General features: G+C 47.1%; 1 protein-coding gene across 1 annotated transcript in view; it reads right to left on the bottom strand.

Moving 5' to 3' along the window:
- Positions 1-11,368: 11,368 nt before the first annotated feature.
- The window catches only part of COL6A3 (collagen type VI alpha 3 chain), a 74,573-nt gene continuing 64,873 nt past the window's right edge, over positions 11,369-21,068 (bottom strand). Inside the window, exons 43-47 of the mRNA XM_064159581.1 lie at positions 19,898-19,972; positions 17,646-17,825; positions 17,478-17,531; positions 12,793-12,963; positions 11,369-12,282 (exon numbers count right to left, since the gene is read on the bottom strand). Coding sequence (XP_064015651.1) covers positions 12,242-12,282; positions 12,793-12,963; positions 17,478-17,531; positions 17,646-17,825; positions 19,898-19,972 — 521 coding nt within the window. The 3' untranslated portion in view covers positions 11,369-12,241. The remainder of the gene's footprint in view (positions 12,283-12,792; positions 12,964-17,477; positions 17,532-17,645; positions 17,826-19,897; positions 19,973-21,068) is intronic.

Here is a 21,068-nt window from a genome sequence, read left to right as displayed (position 1 = left end):
CTTTCAGGTGTTGGACCTTCAGAACAATTTAATGACTGATGGAGAGTTATTTGTGTTTCATGCCCTCCAAAATTGTGCTGCCAGGGTCCTGTGATGGTGTTCAGTGGTAAGTTTGCTCCAAGATACTCCTTGGGTACTGTGGCATTGTCTTTTCAGTTTTCTGAGGTCCACCATGGGCTGTTAACAACATTCCTAAACCTCTGCAGCTGGGAAATATTAGTGACCTCCAGAGAGAGCCCGATGTCACAAGATTTTTCAGCTTGATTTCCAGAGCAGTGGTCTGGATGTACTTCAAATTTTTGACTGCTTTTTCCAAGCAGTCTTTTTTCTTTTTCTGTACTCTCCCTTCCCCACCACTCAGACCATCTTGTGCAATTGGTGTCCCTTCACAGACACATCTGTGGAAAATGCAGAGATTTCCTGAGAGCAGTGCAATGGAAATTCCTGAGATTTCTGGTGCAGGCAGACCCTTACAGAGCTGGATCTGGGCAGGAGGAGGCAGCAGTTTAGGAGATGGCTTTTCTGCAGATGCAAATCATTTCTACTCATCCTCTCTCATCTCATCTGGACCTGCAAAAGGTTTATGCAGGCCACAGTAACCTGTGGTAGACTCAGCCTTTTGCCAGTGTGCTGTTTTCATAGCTATGTGTGGCTGAAAAATGCCAAGGGAGCAAAGGTGTGATGGAAGCTCATTGAGATGTAGTGGATTTTGACAGTGCTATCCCCAGTCCTTGTGTCAGCTTCTAATGTGCTGCTGCTGAGGCTGGGAAACTCAGCACATGCACCCTCTAATATGTCTGGAGGAACTTGGTGTTATGTACAGCACCCCAGGGTGGTAAGGGAAGCTTTGGTGAGTCAAGATGAGGCTCTGATTGAGTAGCTTAGAATCATAGAATCAACCAGGTTGGAAGAGACCTCCAAGATCATCCAGTCCAACCTATCCCCCAGCCCTAGCCAGTCAACTGGACCATGGCACTGAGTGCCTCATCCAGCTTCTGCTGAATAAGGAAACTCATCTGGTTAAAAATGGTTTAGCCCACATCTAGAAGGAGGAGGGGAGCTGAGGGCATGGCACAGCACTTGTTCCGTAAATCCTTGGGCCCTCGTGGAAGAAAGTTGAGTTTACTACTCACAGGTTGTCAAAGAAAACTTGCAAGATGGGATGTTTTCCTCCACATCTTTACGTGAGCCCCAGAGTTAGATGGCCCTGCAATGGAACACAGCTGTAGGAAAGATGCAGAGTGCTGACCAGAGTACAGCCTGCTCTTTTGCAATGAGCTTGGCTCCAGAATATAAGCAAAAATTACTTCTCTCTTCCAAAAAAGAAAAGTAAAAAAAAAAAAAAGAAAAAGAAAAAGAAAAAGGAGGCAGTGCTCCAGCAGCTGCCTGATGCAGCAGCAGGAAAAGAGTGAAAACAAGGTGCCATGCTTAGTGCACTGCTTCCTAATCGAGTGGTGCTCAAATGCATGCAACAAGGTCTCAAACTGGAGGCTTTGGATGGTGCCGGTCAAATCAGCCAGAGACATCTCAGAGGCATTAAAGAAACTATCAAGTGGCACTTAACTTGCTGGAGTGTTAAGAGCAGATGTGAATGTGTTAGTTGATAGTTTCAAAAGCTGTGGGGTGATCCAAGCCCAAAATGGGAAGGGTGATCATCCGTTTCCCTATGCTTATACCCCTTCCCAAGGCAGATGAGGCTTGCCTGTTTTGGAGGCAGATACATCTTAGGTCAGACTGGGGGAGAAGAACTGAAAATGGGAGGTAACTTTCAAGTTGGGCTCTTTAATCTGGGGTTAACCCCAGCCCTGAAGTCATGCATTCATGAGATCTGGCTTCCTGACTCACCTCTTGCTTCCAGGATTAAACCAGCTATAATACCAAGCAGTTCAGAGCACATTAAGCTCTTTCAAACAGCAGATATTTTTTCTAGCACTAACAAGAATTTTGGACTCAGCTGCTAAACTTGGCTAATCCACCTGATACTAGTAGGAAATGGTTGGAGAGGTTCTCTGGGCTGCATTGTGAGGATGCTCTGACTTGGCCTATTTGAAGGAACAGCCTGGAGAGAGAACTGCAATGCTCCTTGCTAGGAGAATGAGCAGGTTTCCTAAGATTATCACCTAATGCAGCTACCATGAGCTCTGAGGTGCCCAAGCTGTGCCTTGCCCATGCTACACTGCTGTGCAATGAGCAGTTGCAGTTCTCAGAACCCGTGTGGGCTTGTCCACTGAAGTTTCATTTAGATTAAATCGACTATTTAGAATTAATATTAAGAATCAAAGACTGGTTTAAGTTGGAAGAGACTTTAAAGGTCACCTAGGCCAAACCCCATACAGTAAGGAGGGACATCTGCAACTGGGTCAAATCCCTAAGAGCCACATCCAACCTGATCTTGGATGTTTCCAGGGATGAGGCATCTGCCACCTCTCTCAGCAACCCGTGCCAGTGTTTCACCACCCTCACAATGAAAATAGATTTATTATATCTAGTCTAAACCTTCCCTCTTTCACCTTAAAACCATCACCCCTTGTCCTGTCACCACTTTGGTAACATATTTGCAGCCTCAGGTTCCCTGAAGGACAGCTTGCTGTCCCAGGTTGGCACCTAAAACCTGTTCTGCATTGGCAGGGTTTTAGGTGTGAAGGAATGCAGCTTTCAGGCTGCTCTGGAGGTGCACATCTGCCTTTTTTCCATGACTCCTTCCATCATAGGGGAGAAGTAGCATTAAATAAAACAGCTGAGCTCAATAAGTATCCAGCCTGGGACCAGCCAGCACCCAGCACAAGAAGGACATAGATCTATTGGAAAGAAATCAAAGAAGGGCCACAAAGATGATCAGAGAGCTGGAGCACCTCTTCTGTGAGGACAGGTTGAGAGCATTTGGGTCTGTTCAGCCTGGAGAAGAGAAGGTTTCTGGGAGACTTCATAGCAGCCTTCTAGTACCTGAAGGGGGCCTACAGGAAAGCTGGAGGCAGACATTTTGTAAGGACATGTGGTGACAGGACAAGGGGCAATGGTTTCAAACTAGAGCTGGGTAGATTTAGATCATAGAATCATAGCATCAACCAGGTTGGAAGAGACCTCCAAGGTCATCCAGTCCAACCTAGCACCCAGCCCTGTCCAATCAGCTAGACCATGGCACTAAGTGCCTCATCCAGTCTTTTCTTGAACACCTCAAGACAGTGACTCCACCACCTCCCTGGGCAGCCCATTCCAATGCCAATCACTCTCTCTAGGAAGAACTTCCTCCTAACATCCAGCCTATACCTCCCCCACCACAACTTGAGACTGTGTCCCTTTGTTCTGTTGCTGGTTTCCTGGGAGAAGAGACCAACCCCCACCTGGCTACAACCTCCCTTCAGGTAGATTAGATATTAAGAAGAATTTCTTTACTATGAAGATGGTGAGACACTGAAACAGGTTGCCCAGAAAAGTTGTGGCGAGCTCATTCCTGGAAGTGTTTAAGACCAGGCTGGATGAGGCTTTGAAGAAACCTGGTCTTGAAGCAGGGACCCATGATGTGGGGTTTGGAACTAGATGATCTTTTAAGTTCCTTTCAAATCAAGACATTTTATGATTCTAGGACTGTATGATTCAGTGATTGCTGCAGTGGCACTGAGGCAACAAAGGGCTTTTGCCCAAGACTGTATCCCAAGGAAGAGGGATGGGGGACACAGAGCAAAAACGCACAGAAAAAACAAAGGAGTCTTAGAACACTGCCAGGGTTGGTGGTGATTTTGAGTAATTATTTTGGAAACAGCTTCAAGACCTGGCAGCTTTTTGCTGTGTGTCAAACTGTCAACTGCTCTGTCCAAAATCCACCCCTGCGTAACTCCAAGTGCTGCTACATGATTCACCCCGATAGCCCTGTGAGGAGCCCAGTACCCAGAGCAGGACCAAGGGGTCAAGCTTGCTGGCTTTTCCAAAGTAATTTCTTGCTTCTAGCAGCCTTAAAAAATAAACTGAGGCAAAATGTATTGGTTGTGAGAAGAGCAGGGCTGTGGGTTAATGGGAAATGTCAGGCTCACTGTATGTAATCCTGCTGCTGCAGAACGCCTCTTTTAAATCATTGATTGTCTTTTACTTAGGGAACTCTTCCTGCCACAAAAGTTGCCAGATTTCTGGGGAAAGAAATGTGAATGGTGAGCGAGTGTATTCAACTTCCCTTTCCAAATGGCACTTGCTTAAGCTGATCTGCTAGACAGTAACTGGTAATGCTGTCAGCTGAAATTTACATGAGCTGCTGTTAAACCATCAGTAAATGTGAGGATGCTCTAAGGGCTGGAGTATGGAAGCAGGAGCGAGCCAGGCAGAAGAGCCTGGAACACGTACACTGCAGGAGAGTAGCCACAGTGCTCTGGCTGTTTCCAGAGCAGGCTGCGTCATGCCCTCTGCAGTATTCCAGTCAATCCAGTGCAATGCCCATTTATTTTCATTAATCTTCAACACAACCTCCCCATCTGCAGAATTAATCACTGCTGGAAAGCTAGGCGAGTATTTCAGAAGTTACAAACTGCTGCTTTCATCCTTAGCAACTTTTCTCCAGGCCTTTCGGTGCCATTTCGGTTCACTGACCACACTTAGGATATTGCAGATCTCGTTTATAAACTCTATAGATTAATTGCACACAGGCTTAAATAGTTTCTACCTATTTTTGAGCAACAGCTTATCTGGTCTTTTCTAGCTAGGGTGTTCTAAAGCTAAGACACTCACCTCTCAGATGAAATTCACAGCAGCACACTGGAAGTGCTGGGCCCCATCCTCTTTAACATCTTCATAGATGATCTGGATGAGGGCATGGAGTCAGTCATCAGCAAGTTTGCAGATGACACTAAGCTAGGGGCAGATGTGGCTGGGTTGGAGAGCAGAAGGGCTCTGCAGCAGGACCTTGACCGCCTGGACAGATGGGCAGAGTCCAATGGGATGGGGTTCAATAGCTCCAAGTGCAGGGTGCTGCACTTTGGCTACAACAACCCCATGGAGAGACACAGGCTGGGGTCAGAGTGGCTGGAGAGCAGCCAGACAGAGAGGGATCTGGGGGTGCTGATTGATACCCACCTGAACATGAGCCAGCAGTGTGCCCAGGTGGCCAAGAGAGCCAGTGGCATCCTGGCCTGCAGCAGAAATGGTGTGGTCAGCAGGAGCAGGGAGGTCATTCTGCCCCTGTACTCTGCACTGGTTAGACCTCACCTTGAGTCCTGTGTTCAGTTCTGGGCCCCCCAGTTTAGGAGGGACATTGAGATGCTTGAGCGTGTCCAGAGAAGGGCGACGAGGCTGGTGAGAGGCCTTGAGCACAGCCCTACGAGGAGAGGCTGAGGGAGCTGGGATTGTTTAGCCTGGAGAAGAGGAGGCTCAGGGGTGACCTTATTGCTGTCTACAACTACCTGAAGGGTGGTTGTGGCCAGGAGGAGGTTGCTCTCTTCTCTCAGGTGGCCAGCTCCAGAACAAGAGGACACAGCCTCAGGCTGCGCCAGAGGAGATTTAGGCTGGAGGTGAGGAGAAAGTTCTTCACTGAGAGAGTCATTGGACACTGGAATGGGCTGCCTGGGGAGGTGGTGGAGTCGCTGTCCCTGGGGCTGTTCAAGGCAAGGTTGGACGTGGCACTTGGTGCCATGGTCTAGCCTTGAGCTCTGTGGTAAAGGGTTGGACTTGATGATCTGTGAGGTCTCTTCCAACCCTGATGATACTGTGATACTGTGATACTGCAGGTTTGGAGGCTGGTGTTGATGGTGTTCAAGACCTGGACATGACTCCCTGGGTATTTCCCTGCCTGTCTAGGCACTGAGCTAGGAGGTTCTCAGTTTTTAAGTTTCCATTACTTGCACCAGCCTGTGAAACCACACAGTGTGGTTCACCCTTGGCACAACCTTCCTAAAAGCTTTTCATCACCCATGGTCAGGCTCGCCCTTTCTCTGGGAACACAATCTACCACACATTTCTCTTACAAAGATTGATAGAATGGTTTGGTTTGGAAGGGATTATCTAGGCATCATCTAGTTCCAACCCCCCTGTGTCATGGAAGGTAGCAGAACCCTTTTGCAAATAAGTTTGGGGAAGGGGATTTCTAGTGTTTTAGTAATAAATCATTTAAAATTTCATAAAAATCATCCTCGCACTTTATTCCCCAAAACTCCCCAAAACTCCTTTCCACAACACCCTGCCAGAGCTGGGGACACCCACTAGACCAGATTGCTCAAGGTCTCATGCAACCTGGCTTTGAACACCTCCAGGGAAGTGGCATCCACGACCAACCTGGGCAACACATCCCAGTGTCTCATCACCCTTACTGTAAAGAACTTCTCCCTAAATCTCTATCCCATGTCTCACTTGCTCTCTGCATAAGAAAAGCCCCAAAAGATGGGTACCTGATAACACTGCTTTCATTCCCCTGTGCTAACCTTTCCCCAGCCGCACTTTCCTAGAGACCACAGCCATGCCTAAGTGCAGCTCTTGAATCACCTGCCTGGATTATGTCTTTATAGTATCATATTTTAACAGGATAATGCAGTGAGGTCATCGCAGCCGCCTGTGCCTTTATTTCAGCGTGGTCGCCATAGCAGCTAAATCAAAACAAAACATATAGTTCACCAAAGCGAAGTTTCCTGGCTGATGGTCATCGTTTTTCTTTATGAGCTGACTTTGGAAGACAGCAGAGTGGCAGCTAATGGAAACTCAAATATCTTTCTCTCTCCTCTGTCTGCTTCTTCATCTCCGCAGCAATCGAGATAAAGGTTAGACATCTGGTTTGGATCTGCTCTGCTTAACCGAAGAAAAGACCCGCTCCTGCTGGCTTATAAATCATCCCGCAGCTGGAGTGCAGTCCCAGCTATTTGCTGGGGCTGTTTACCCCTCCACATCCAGTTGAATCATAGGTTTTGCTTTTGGAAGGTCCGTGTGTCCAGCGAGCTGCCTGCTGCCATTTTGTGAGCGACCCTTGGCTACAGGCTGAAGCTCTGAGTGGGTGGCAAGGGATGAAAAATCGTCTTGGCTGTAAGATTACCTCAGACTCGGTGAGGCATACCAGCAACTAAGTGATTAGTTCAGCTCACAGGAATGGTGCTTGCTTCTGGTGCACTCCCTGTTAGGTACTGTACCCTGCCAGCAACCACACTGCCTCAAAGAGCCTATGGACATGCAGGTGCTATAACATATAGGCAGAAAACAAGTTATTGCTCACAAAATCTAGCATCTTCCAAATCCCCTATCTCAGCTTGCAATCTCCTTGCTACTCAGAGCTTTCATGATTTTAGATTTAGGAGATACACTACTTCCATCCATTTATCCTTTAGAGAGAATAAAGGGTAGTGTCCCAGGTTGAGGCTATAGGGTTAAAATTTTTTCTGGGGACTAGAAGATTGTTATTCAATCCCATAATTCTGCTACCTCTTTATAGACTCACAACAAGGTCAGTTTGTTCTTTCCTCCTCCTGCCCTGTGTGTGGCAGGAGCCACTTTATCAGGAACATGTAAGCAGTAGGCTGGGGCATTGGTTGGGTGGGGAGAGGACTGGAGCACTGGGGGATGTAGATCTAGGGGTTTTTTTGGGATGGGGAAAACTTCAAGGGGGTTTTCCATGGTAAATTCTTTGTAATGTCTATCTCTGTATTTCTCTCTAACTATAATTCTGTATTTTCTCTCCAACTTGATTCAGGAGTTTAATTTCTGTCGTCTCTCTTTGAAAAACCCATGACAGGTAGGACGATGGCCACACAGAAAACTCACGGCTGAAGAAATGCCCATACCCAAGTCATAATGGTGTGGTCAGCAGGAGCAGGGAGGTCATTCTGCCCCTGTACTCTGCACTGGTTAGACCACACCTTGAGTACTGTGTTCAGTTCTGGGCCCCCCAGTTTAGAAGGGACGTTGAGATGCTTGAGCGTGTCCAGAGAAGGGCGACGAGGCTGGTGAGAGGCCTTGAGCACAGCCCTACGAGGAGAGGCTGAGGGAGCTGGGATTGTTTAGCCTGGAGAAGAGGAGGCTCAGGGGTGACCTTATTGCTGTCTACAACTACCTGAAGGGTGGTTGTGGCCAGGAGGAGGTTGCTCTCTTCTCTCAGGTGGCCAGCACCAGAACGAGAGGACACAGCCTCAGGCTGCGCCAGGGGAGATTTAGGCTGGATGTTAGGAGAAAGTTCTTCACTGAGAGAGTCATTGGACACTGGAATGGGCTGCCCGGGGAGGTGGTGGAGTCGCCGTCCCTGGGGCAGTTCAAGGCAAGGTTGGATGTGGCACTTGGTGCCATGGTCTAGCCTTGAGCTCTGTGGTAAAGGGTTGGACTTGATCTGTGAGGTCTCTTCCAACCCTGATGATACCGTGATACTGTGATAATTATCTGAAGATCCTTTCCTCTGGGTTCAGCTGCTTCAAGTTTATCTGCTGAAGTGTTTGGATAGAGTCTTAGTGTTTGGATAGAGTCTTAATTCCTAGGACCACTCACCATGGAAGTCATCCTTTTCTTTAAACTGTTGGCTTTGCAATGTCAACACTGGTAGTATAGGGCATTGCTGTGGTGTGGTGTTTCTGGAAAAGCCATTTTAACTGAAAGGAGCTGGGCAGGTACATGTGTACATGCATCTGTGGACTTTTAGACTGCCTTCTTTTATTGGTGTAATAAATTTCATACTGGCTAATAAAATGTGTCAGAGCCACTTTGCCTCGCATTATTTTAAAGGCTTCCCGAGAGGGTGTGATTAAATGCAAAGCTACAGCGTTTAAGAGAGCCTAACCAGGCATTAAATGCTGGTGCTATCCTAAGATTAAGGGTCTGGCTGCAATGCTTAACTCTGCTAGATGTCCTGCACTTGTTTTTTATGACACTGTAGGTATCATGAAAGGTTAAGTCTCTGCTCTGGTGTTGAACCTTGTGGTTTTCACCAGTGGAGTCACAGCTCACTTGCATCCACAGACAGCACGTTCACCCAAAAACTTTCTGGGCTCTAATTGGAGCAAATGAGATCTGGAAATTGCTACTGCAAAAGCCAGGTAATAATTTGTCCCAGAAACTGTCTGCTGACACCTTTTAGAGCAATTGTAGAATTGCCTCTGGAGTCTTCTGGAAGCAGATTGGACAAATCTTTGCGGAGCTCTCATAAGTCGAGTTGGTTTTGACTGGAGAGCTGTATAAAATCCAAGAGAGGCCTGGATTTCATACTTTGTCTTCCAGTCTGTCCCAGTTAGCAGAGCCACCAACCCTTCTTTCGCCAGTAACTCTCCTCATGGAGTACTTTACAGTAACGTTGCCCCGTGCAAGTGGCAATGTTGTACCTCCCCACTAGTATTTGCACCTCTCTTTATGAGTGGGTCCTGGTTGCACAGTCACACCTATTGCCACACCTCCCTGGATGCCCAGTGGCGGTTGGCAATATCTGCACGGGGACTAGGGGGCAGGGTTGCGTCTGTGTGCCAGTTGGATCTGCAGCATGAGGAAGGTAAGAAAGGACGGTGGGAGATGGCAAAGGCCACCCGGAGCAGCGGGGCGTGGACACCAGGGTGACCATCAGCAGCCGGGAGCCGGGAGCAGAGCGCTTTGCTCGGGGTTGCGCTGGGCTGAGCTATTTTTACGCCGGGTCTGGTCCCGCAGCCACGCTGGCAGATGTGCTCCCAGCTGCAGATGACTTCCATGTGTAACCCTGCGTGGCCGCTGGCCGGGGGCCCAGGGCGTAACGTGCTTCCTTAAAAGGCTCCAGAGAGGCAACTGCAACACCCGCAGCCCCAGGGATGGGAGGGGATGGGGGCCCCTTCCCAAGCTGCCTGTTCCCCCATCACACTGTGAAAGCCCAGCTGTGCCTTTGCATCCCAGAACGCTGCAGGGGCCATTGCAAGCAGCTTTCCTGGGGAACGGAGGCAGAACTCGCACTGGGAAAACCTCTCCCATGTATCAGAGAAGTGGGAGGCCTGAGGGAAGGCTGATTTGTGGGTCACTTTAACCTAGCTGCAACTTTTATACCCTGTGAGAGCTAAGAAGAGGGTCTTGGGCATGTGTCCATGAATGGCGAAATGTAGGGCAGGCAGCTCTGTCCTCCTGAGTGGCTGCAGTTGGATGCAGCCGTTCCAGGAGACAATTACAGTAATGAATTAGAAGAAGTTACCCCTTCCCCTCTCGTTTAATGAAGCCCTTGTGATGTGCTTGCAGAAGGGGCCAAAGAAACAGCACAGCTTCCTGACCACAGCTGCCAGGGGCTCCGCTTATCCCTAGTTGAGCAGAATCTCTGTTGTCTCCAAGCACTGTGGAAATGGTTTGGTAGTGACAGGAAGTTTTGGGAGCTGGGCTGCTCTGTGCATCAGCAATGGCATATAAGCTGGGATACCTACAAATGTAAATAGCTGCAGGGACAAAGGCCAGAGCAGGTGCACACCCCTTTGCCATGACAGATCTGCAGCCCCTCTCACCCAGACAAGTCAAGGTGGACACCTCTGGGTCACGCGCGGTGATGGGCAGGGAACCTGAGGCGAATCATCAGCTTTATTTATTCTTGTAAATGGTGTTTTGGAAGTCAGTGCCTCCTGATGGGAAGGCTGCTTTCAGAGGCATCAGGTACAACATGTGGAGTGCCTCATTTTGTTGGAAACCCACCTTCAGAAAGTGGCACTCCAAAGCGTAGGGCAGGTGAACACCCGGTCCCACCCCAACCCATGCAGAAAGCCCTAAATAGCAAGCTTGAGCTCCTTTCCAAGATGGGTTTAACCAATGCAAACTTGTTCTCCAGAAGCAAGTAAATGTCCTTTCCACTGTCGACCTGCTCTGGTTTTGGCATTCAGTTGCCCTTTCCATGGCATATGCCTGGAAGGCTCCTGTCTTCCTTCTCAGCACCCTGACATGCCATGGGAGATGTTATCAACCCCCACTGCCCTGTGCTCTGGGGTGGAGATCACAAGATTGCACTTTTAGGAGGGATTTTTGGAGGTGGAGGGAAACATACACTGTTACTGTGAATTTTACATTCCTTGAGTGAGCTCAGATAAGGACAGGAATACTCTGGGGTAAAAATTATCATGGCTATGGGGAGTAAAGAAGACACCTGACAATGCCCATGGGCTCACTGAGTCATACAGGTTGTAAGAGACCTCCAGATGCCTCTAGTCCAGGATCCTGCTCAAAGTAGGGCCAGATAAGGCCAAGCTGCTCAAAACTGTGTCCACCTGAGTTTAAATACCTCCAAGATGGAGATGTCATAACTGAGACATCTCAGGTTTTCATCTTTTTCCAAGCTGGAAAATTCCAAGTTACCAGAAGCACTTGAGTGATGTTCCCCCCATTCCATCTTACCATTAAGGATCACTGGGCTTTCCCTCCAAAGAAATGCATTCCAGACCCTGGAAAAATGACTCCACTGATGCTCACCTTGGCTTTTACAAAGGCAAACCCAAGATTTTCTCAAAATCTCCATTAGACTTTATTTAAAAGTTCTTTTGTATAGACTTCCTGACACAGAATCCACAATAAAAATATAATCCCCTCTTCCACCCACCCCCACCCCTTCCCCAAATTGATTTGCTTTGTATTTTATAAAACAGACAACATCAGAAGAATGCCAGAGGCATCCTACACCACGATTTAAAATTTTGTTAACTGAGGCCTTGGTCCCAGCAGTGCATTTGCATTTGGAAACCTTGCTTCCTTTTCCTTACTACTTCAATTGGCCACATATGTTACAAATGCATTGGAGAGGTCTAGTCTGAAACCTAATCCAGCAAAAAGGAGGAAAAAAAATCAAAATTAAAGCAAAAAAAAATAGGAAGAATGAAAGAAGCTGAACCTCTTGTTCATTAGAATTAGCTACTCTCTTAAATGAAGGCTGCCCTTGTAAAGTTATGCTCAGTTGCAGGAAGGACAAAAGCAAGCATCTAACAGTTGCAGTGGAATTATGGCTGGGTTGTTGGGGTTTGGGTTTTTTTTTGATGTCTCATTTTTATGGTGCCTTTGATAGGCAGACTGCCAGAATCCAAAAGGAAGGGGAATTTAGAGATGTGTTGAGAGCCAACAATCTGCACATGGGTAAATATTTGGTAATGTTGAAGCCATACAATATAACCTGGACACATGTAGCACTCAGTCCACAAACAGTTTAGCACCATATTGATAGGTCATGCAGCAAAACACTTTCTTCAAGGTTTGCTTGGGAGTTAAAAGCATGAAATAGAACAGTGCAAGGTAGTCTATACCCTTAGCTTCTATAGGGGTAAGGTGGCAATGGCTGATGCTCCTGGCTGTCTGAGAGGTATGTGTTGACAGGTCGCTGGCTCTATGTTCCTATTGTTGCCACCATGCCAGGGGTGATGTTACCTAAAAACATTTGACAGAGAAAGAGAAAATTAAATGAGGTTGTTTTCATCCATGGATATTGAAAGAGAGGTAGCTGCTCTCTACAGCTACCTGAAAGGAGGTGGGGGTCAGGCTCTTCTCCCTAGTATCAAGTGATAGAATGAGAGAAAATGGCCTCAAATTGTGCCAGGGGAGGTGTAGATTGGATTTTAGGGAAATTTTCTTTACTGAAAGAGTAGTTACATGCTGGAATAGGTTGCCCAGGGATATGGTGGAGTCACTCTCCCCGGAGGCGTTAAAGAAGCTTTGGGACATGGTTTGGTGGTTAGGTGTTAGGTAAATGATTGAACTCAAAGATCAAAGAGGTCTTTTCCAATCAAAACAATTCTATGATCCTATGAAATCGACTTCATTGCCAGGACTGGCTATGGAGGTCAGAGCACTGCAACCAAGCTCACTAGAGCTATGCATCAGACTAGAACTGGCAGGGACCTGTCTGGTCCCAGTGCCAGTCAGACATATGCTGCTTACCAGAGACGCAAACTTTTTCACATTCTTTCTGCGTGTCAAATCTGTTCTCGTTGCCTCCACAGCCACCATACCAGAACCGGGCACAGCTCTTGGTCTTGGGGTCATAGTACCACTTGAGCACAAAGCCCCTGCAGGTCCCCTCATCTTTTTGCAACTGGCAGATGTCTGTGACTGCAGGTAAAAACAGAGACAAGAAGAGTCAGCAATATCGTGCCTAGGTGAAATAGCATCTCTGGACATATTTGCATGGCAGAGAACCATCTGCAAGCAAAGATGGCATGCAAGCTCAGAAAGGGCAACCACAGCAGAGACTTTGCATATCTCCTGTGACTAAATCCCATCTCTTACATTGTAAAGAAAAGGTCTTTCTGTGGAAGTTACTAGCCCTGATCCACAAGCCCTGTCATGCATCCAGGGAGTGATGCTGAGAAGAAGGAGTAGTGCAGCATGGCAGTGGTTATCTGCAAATCCTCTGGATTTGCAGGAAATTGAGTTGGCAGGTCTCAGACTGGGAGAAGAACAGCTGGACTGCAAGGGAAAAGGTACTGGCACCATCATTTTCCTAATAAAAATACTGGCTTCCCTCAGAAGGACATCCTCTGTGTGAAAATGCTCTTGCACCTACCACACAGTCCCCTGGGGCATTTTGCACCCTTTGCTGGGTGAGCAAGGTACAAAATAACAAAGTAGTTGGATGTGCTAAAATGAAATTGCCAAATGCGTTACAAAACAAAAGCAAAAACTATCTGATGTGAGCCATCAAGTCACACACCAGGTGTCCCTTGCACACAGGGATGCAGAATCAGCTTATGCCTCTCCTGCTCAGCACAGCATAACCATCAGCCATCACAGTTTGTCCTGGAAAAGCTTTTTACCATAGCCCTGAGACAGGCAGATCCCCAAGATTTCTGGTATCATGCTCATAGCTGCCATTTGTCAGTGCTACAGCTTCAAGATGCTGGTGGCCAGCCTTGGGCAGGAGTGAAAATCATCAGTCAAACAAGTAAACCAGTAAAAAGGCCAGCACTGAAAAATGAATGAGGGTGAGGAAGAGTCAGATAGGCAAGGTGTGAGTTTCCTCTTATTGGAGGGCCATTTGCAATATGTATTTATTTTAGATATTTATATATTTACTATTTGTTATTTTTAATTAAGGAGGGGAAAGTATTATGTTGGATTTTTTCCAAATGCAAAGAAAAATTAATATATAGAGAGCATAACAGCAATAACAGCTGGGGAAATTCAGGTCTGGAGGTTATCCTCTCAAAGGATAACCTGGAACACAAGTAACATGAGGCCTGGAACAAAAACCCTATGAGGAGAGGCTGAGGGAGCTGGGGTTGTTTAGCCTGGAGAAGAAGAGGCTCAGGGGGGATCTCATTGCTGTCTACAACTACCTGAAGGGAGGCTGTAGCCAGGTGGGGGTTGGCCTCTTCTCCCAGGCAACCAGCAACAGAACAAGGGGACACAGTCTCAAGTTGTGCTGGGGGAGGTCTAGGCTGGATGTTAGGAGGAAGTTCTTCCCAGAGAGAGTGATTGGCATTGGAATGGGCTGCCCAGGGAGGTGGTGGAGTCACTGTGCCTGGAGGTGTTCAAGAAAAGCCTGGATGAGGCATTTAGTGTCATGGTCTAGATGACTGGATAGGGCTGGGTGCTAGTTTGGACTGGATGATCTTGGAGGTCTCTTCCAACCTGGTTGATTCTATGAAAATCTTGTCTTCAGATCATGCCTTTTGTAAACTAGGTGCCAAAAATAAAGCTGCATAAAGGATTTGCTTGAAATGGTGGTTAGCAGCCTCAAGCCTTCTGCAGTCCTCTTATAGTCACACAGGGCTAACAGTGAAAATTCCTGTACTCACTCTGATCCTTAGACCACTCAAGTGAAGGATTTTGTGAGATTGAGAGCTCAGTATTATTATAAAATAGTTTTGCTTTAATTCTGCCTGTTCCAAGCAGGAAAAAAAAGAGCAATCAGCCACCAGTTGGAGGGGGCTGAGAGATCTTAACCTGTCCTCTGAGAAAGAGAGCCCAAACATACTCATGAATGAATATAGGAAAGATTATGTAGGCATAGGGTGAGTAAACAAAAAGGTGCATTTGCCAGTAATGTTCTTTTGGGCCTGATGAAAGCAAATGCATGCTAAACACGTCTGAAGTTTTTTGTGGGAGAAAGAGCACAGAAGAATATCCTTGAAATCCTGGCCAGAAAGTAAGTCTGGCAACAGACTCTAGGCAATAAGAAAGCCTCAGCAAAGGGTTTACTGTAAAGGAAATTGCAGCTGATGCTGACGCCTGCCCAGAGCCCAGGAATGCTGCAGCAAGGCTGGAATACGTGGAAATGACATGGAAATGCCCATCCTGGTATCACAGACATGGGTATGTTTCTGGGTAGACACTCCTAAACAACTAGACCCTCTCTGCCCCCTCATTTTAACTGTGTTTTCCCCCTTCTTCTGTGCACAGGAGTCCCTCTGTGACATAAGTGACTGAGTAGACTGATGCCAGATCACACTGTAGTCAGATGTCAGGCTCAAGTGGTCTGTGCTGCAGTTGTGCTGGAGGTTGGGTGGGTTGTTTGAGCAGTGGCTTTACTGTTTAGGTAGGAGAAGCTGGGAACGTGTCCTTTCTTAAGCCTGGCCATTGTCATGTCACGCAGGATTTCTTTTTAATCTCCAGTTGTCCTTGGAAGTTGAAATCAGTATCAATCTTCCAAATAAGTTTTGGGTTTGTACTCATATGACCAGAAACTTCCTCATGCCATTGGCAGGCTTTTTGCCTTCAGTTTCAGAGCACCACCATCTAGCAACTCTTCTGGCTGATGGCACTTTAACCAAGCCTCTTCTCCTAGCAATAAACCCAAGCCCAAAGCACAATAAATGAAAGAAAACCCCATCCAGAAATTTCAAAGAATTGATGGAGAGCAAGAGCTAAAATGTGTTTTAATTGGGGATTGGCTCTAGCAGGTTCAAAAGATGAGGAAGGCCCCGGGTGTGCAGCAGAAAATGTGCCTCAAATGTGCCTCATCTCCTCAGCTGCACTTAAGAGTGAATGGTGAAAAAAAAAAACTAGAATTAAAAATATATTAAAAAATCAGTAATTAAAATTTATCACAGTATTTTAAAGGGTCCAACTGGGAGGTGGGTCTGGTGCAGGTTTCTGCACTCAAAAAGCCCTAAAGTTTGGGAGATCAACTGATTTCTCAGGGTTGCACCTGGCTCCACTACCTGGCTTGAGCTGAATTTGAAAGTCCATTCCAGTGCCCAGCAGTTTAAAAGCTGAGCTGCACATGAACTCTTGTGTCTCTTTTTCCATGGTGGATACAAGCTCTGGTTTTGCAGAAGAGCATCAAGTGGTGAAAAGAGAGAGGAGGGCAGAGACATAAGCATCCCTCCAGGGCCTCTTGCTTGCTTTTTTTTGACTGTCTGCCCAGGGCAGAATAGTGCCAAGTTCATGAAATATCATTTTAGCCTGAGCAACAGTTGCTGGAAACATCATCAAGGCATGTGACAATGACCAGAAGGGGCTGGGCTTTGAGATAGGTCTAGCAGAAACTTGTGCCCCAAATCAGAGAGATTTCCCTGCTCTGTGAGGATGAAGTCCTTCTCTGTGAGCATTAAATTCTGCTCTAGAATGAAGCTACAAGCTCCTGCACAAGCTATATTCTGCTTCCTTTGTCTGAAAAGTCCTCAAATGGTGACCAGTGGATCTTTGTGCATGATGCTCCTTTGCAGCTCAGAAGCACCTTTCAGTATCCTTTCATGAGCAGCTACTACCTCAGGTATCTCCTGATGGTAGCCTCCTCCTCACTTGTTTGCATGTTTCTGCAGGGACACTCAGAACTGGAATCAATCTGCATTGCTGCCAGCAATAGTCTGATTTAAGGAGCATAAAACACATCTAAGAGAATCAAATGAGTGGGAGGAGTCCTTAACTGGATTCCTTAATTTGCCCTTTCAAACGCTGTCACACCTCTGCAAGAATTTGGTACCAGAGCTTGCTGTACTCCTCTGTTTCCATCTCATATCTGCAAAGGGCTCTGAAACACCACTGGAAGGAGGAGCAAAGCTTCACTGGGGTAGGTTCTCATCCTAACCCCTTGCTGAACAAACACAGGTCTCTACTTTCTTCCTAGGTTTTGAAGAGGTTTGCAAACACAACCCTTTCATCTCAGAAACTCCTTGAGGAGAAGAGGTCACTGCCATTTTCTCATGGGCTCCTCCCTCAATTTTGATTTTTATCTTTTGGTACAAAAGGAACACATTTGCAAGCAAGACCCAAGCCTTGTGGAGTAATTTTCCATCAAGCACAGGCTGCAAATGTTTGCAACTCTTTGAATCATAGCAAAGCCACACTTCTAAGTGGTGGCTATGCAGCAGTAGCATGAATTTCTTTGAGGCCATGCCCAGCTGTGGTTCAGGGACCAAAAGCTTCTCACGACTTTGCCATATAGCTGTGGCTTGCACTCAAGCCCTGCAAACACATGTCCACTCAAGCCCTGCAAACACATGTCCCAGTGTGACATGCATGGTGACTTGCTCACACAAAGCATGGTCATGTCGAGGAGCAAACGAAAACCAAGTCTATGCTGCTGGTGATCTTGCATTGAACAAGCTTCAACACATGCTATGAAATGGTCAAGGTGAAATAATGGATTTGCTTTGGTTGGTGATTTTTTTGGGTGTTACCTGAGGATAACCTTTTCTCAAGGGGAGGCTGCTGCATGGCTTTCTCAGCTGCTGCTGGAGGAAAAAAAGGGCATGAGTCTGGGTTTTAAAGACTGTTTTCTCTCTGATACAAACACTATTTGACAATATGATAGAATACAAAAGGATCAATCCCCAGGTGGTACTTACATGGTTTTAAGCATTTGCTAATGCACTCAGCTTCGGCCTCAAATCTATTGGCATTACCACCACAGCCACCATACCAACCCTGGCTGCAGATCTTGTTTTTGTAGTCAAAGAACCACACAATCTGATACTCCTTGCACTGCATGCCCATGTCAAAGTCCAGCAAGCAAGGGTCTGGCCAATCTGCATGTCAAAAGGTGCAAAGGTTAAGTGACTCTGAAAGGGTCAAAAGCCAAAAAAGCAGAGATTGAAAAGAAAAAAAAAAGCCAGGTACAAGACTGGTGGCATTTCCTTGTCAACTCATTTCTCTTGATGAATGCAAACCTTCCCCAGCCTCCAGCTTGCCTCTCCTCACTCCTGATTTTGTCACAAAGCCCCGAATCCCTGGACCAAAGTGCGCACTTCTGTACCTTTCTGCCCACTGCTGCATGCAGACCTGGGCCTCACACAACTCCCCCCATCTATTTTCAAAGCTATTGGTCTTGGCAGTGACTTTTAATCCTTAAGTGTGTTTATTTAAGCTGCACCTGGTAGACTGTAAGGCTTATGAAAATTTAAACATATGTTCCTTTCCTGCCCAGAAATGATAACCTAAGTCCAAATCTCAGAGGTATTATTTAGCAAAGATGGGCCATCTGTGATAGCAGCTGCCTTGCCTCTATAAGGAGCGCAGAATTTGGGGCTTCCCCTGAAATCCATCAGAAGACTTAGGCAAAGATCTCTCCCATCACACAAAAGCTAGAGAAAACTCAGCTATACAACCCCTCCCAGATCCCCTGCCCTGTTAAAGGTCTTTAGCCTGTTGAAAAACTCCTGATTGTCATCCTTGGGGGATGTTTCCCCACTTTGTTGGCTGCTGTAAATCCCTGGCAGAGATGTTTGCCACAAGTGAGTCAAGAAGAGGAGCTGAGATTGAGAGGTCCACGTTGCAGAGTGAGCACGTTGCATATCCTTTTAATGATTTTTTCAGGTGGACCTTCCACAGGGCTGGCACACAAGGGGTTAAATAAAGCCGTGGGGGTTCGCATCATGCAGCGCTGACGAGCTCGGTGAGGGCTTCAGAGGAGATGTCAGTGCCAGGGAGAGGGATGAAATGAAAGAGAACACATGGGAAGGGTGGGATGGTGGGACATGCAGCAATGAAAAGGAGATGGTCCCTGCCCAGCACAAGCCCTCGGCCCTTCTGGTGCAGCAAGCCCTGGTGGTACCACCAGCCAGGCGTGAGTTCCATGCACATTCCTTTCAATGCCAGCAGCCAGACCCCAGCAGCAGCTTTACAACTCTTGTTTGCTAAACGCCCTGAGCAGCAGCATCTCTCCATGCTCTCAAATCACCCCAGGAAGGAAATGATCCACAGTGCAAGCAAAATACTTAAAGAAATGTATGAAAGTGGTGATGTAGCAGTGAAGTTCGGATGCCAGGTCCACAGGTGATGCCTGTGACAGGACTATGCCACCTTATGAAGGTTGAGAGTCCTTCCAGAGCCTTGAATGGAGGGTTGAAACATTGCATTTATGATACAACTGAGTGTAATAGCACTGATATAATGAGGTTGATGTCAACAAAAGCAATGAGATGACATATTAACAGCTACAATGACTACAGGTTATTATTCACAGAGGTTAACGGATTAACAACAGAGCAGGAGCTGACAGCTTGCTCCTTTAGTGGTTTACTACATACCCCACTGGTGGCAGAGAAACAGGGGATGGGCAGATGGGTGAAACATTACCCAAATTTATGTAAATATTTGACACTGCCTTCTTGCAATCCCTGGCTGCTGGTCAAGTCTCTGTTGACAGCTGTATGTTAAACCAAGGAGTTAAGGCCTATTCTTTGCCACAAATGGAGAGAGAATGAGTGTGCAAGCATCAGGTGATGTTCTATGTCCATATCTGCCAGAGAGGCCACAGGTTGCAAGCTCTTGGACTCTGGCTCATCTCTCATTCTTGTAATGGAAATAGGACCCAGCTTGAGTCTTCTGTGAAGACCACAACCTCAGAGGTCTCTGTATCCCGCATAGGGCAGACATCTCAATACAGGGCTCAAATTTGCATGCCCAAGGATGTCATCTAAATCATGATCTGTTGGCTCTGCAAAGCAAAGGACTCTCAGATCCTTCAGTCCTAGAAAGGTTCTGAGAAAGAATTGGTTTAAGAGTGGGCAATGGATAAGCCAGTGCGAATCACCAGGCTCTTGGTGGGTGTCCTGGCAAAGGACCACAGCCCAGCACTCCCATCATAACCCATACTCACCACTCTCAGGCCCTTCCAGTGGCTCAGCATTGAGCATCATGTTGGCCAAGGACACTTTGGGCTGTGGTGGGATCTCTGGGGAGAAAGAAGAAATGGTCAGCCAAAGGGAAGGGATTTGCAACAGTGGCCTTGGCGTGGTCATAAACAACCTCACTGGCTCCCAGCTCCAGTGCAGGGGATGTGCACAGGTCACAGGAGTCTGTTCTGGCCTGGTATAGCACATACATTTCAGAAGTGTTTGCTGGAGTCAGCTGACAGGGTGAGCAATCCACAACCACACAGTTGCACCAGTATGGATTGGCCTTGCTCTCCCCAGCTGGGAGCTTTGCTACACAGTTGGGCTCATGCTCAGGGGTGACTGCAAAGGAGCATCCTCAGGACCCTACACAACAGCTTTGGATGGACCCAGCACATCCACAGCACATGACTGAGCAAGGGATCTGAAGGAGCTGGACATGGTCTCTCTGTAGCCAGTTTAGTTGATCTCCTCTGGACTTAGATATGGCAAATAAACCAATGGCATCCTCCAAGGAGCAAATAGTCCATCACAAATCATAGAATCACAGAATACCAGGTTGGAAGGAGGACCTCAAGGATCACCTTGTCCAACCTTTCTTAGGAAAAGCACAGTCTGAACACAATTGCCTAGTCCATGGATGCCAGCCATGTCTCACATGTCCCTGGCAAAGCCAGACATGCTTGCTTCAAATAAAAGGCATTAGGGATGTCTGTGGCCAGGTGAATCTGAAAAGTGTCCATGGTTGGAGACTCCTTTCCTAAGGAGAGGTTGATTCTTCTCACTGTGAAAAACCATCTTTTTCGTGTCTAGTTAGAACCTCCCCAGGGCTAACTTCTACTTATTACCCTTTGTCTTTTCTGTGTGATGGAACTCCTTTTGTTCCCCTACAGGCCTGAAGGACTGACCATGCACCACATGCCTATCCTTGACCACATTCCTTCTACTGTCACCTCAGTCTCTCTAGGAACTATGCTGTTGAGGATTGTCACTCCTCAACAGGGAGAAGAAATCTCTTGTGGTGGGAAGCAGAATGTGGTTCATACTGCATCATGCTCTGCACAATTGCAGCATCGTGCCCCATCCCAGGGCAACCCACGGACCATTTTCCATGATGTTGGAGGGCAGGAGGAAGCTACCCTCTGCAGCCACTGG

Source organism: Pogoniulus pusillus, chromosome 2 (assembly GCF_015220805.1).
Source record: "Pogoniulus pusillus isolate bPogPus1 chromosome 2, bPogPus1.pri, whole genome shotgun sequence".
Lineage (NCBI taxonomy): Eukaryota > Metazoa > Chordata > Aves > Piciformes > Lybiidae > Pogoniulus > Pogoniulus pusillus.
This window is presented reverse-complemented; position numbering and strand designations above follow the sequence as displayed.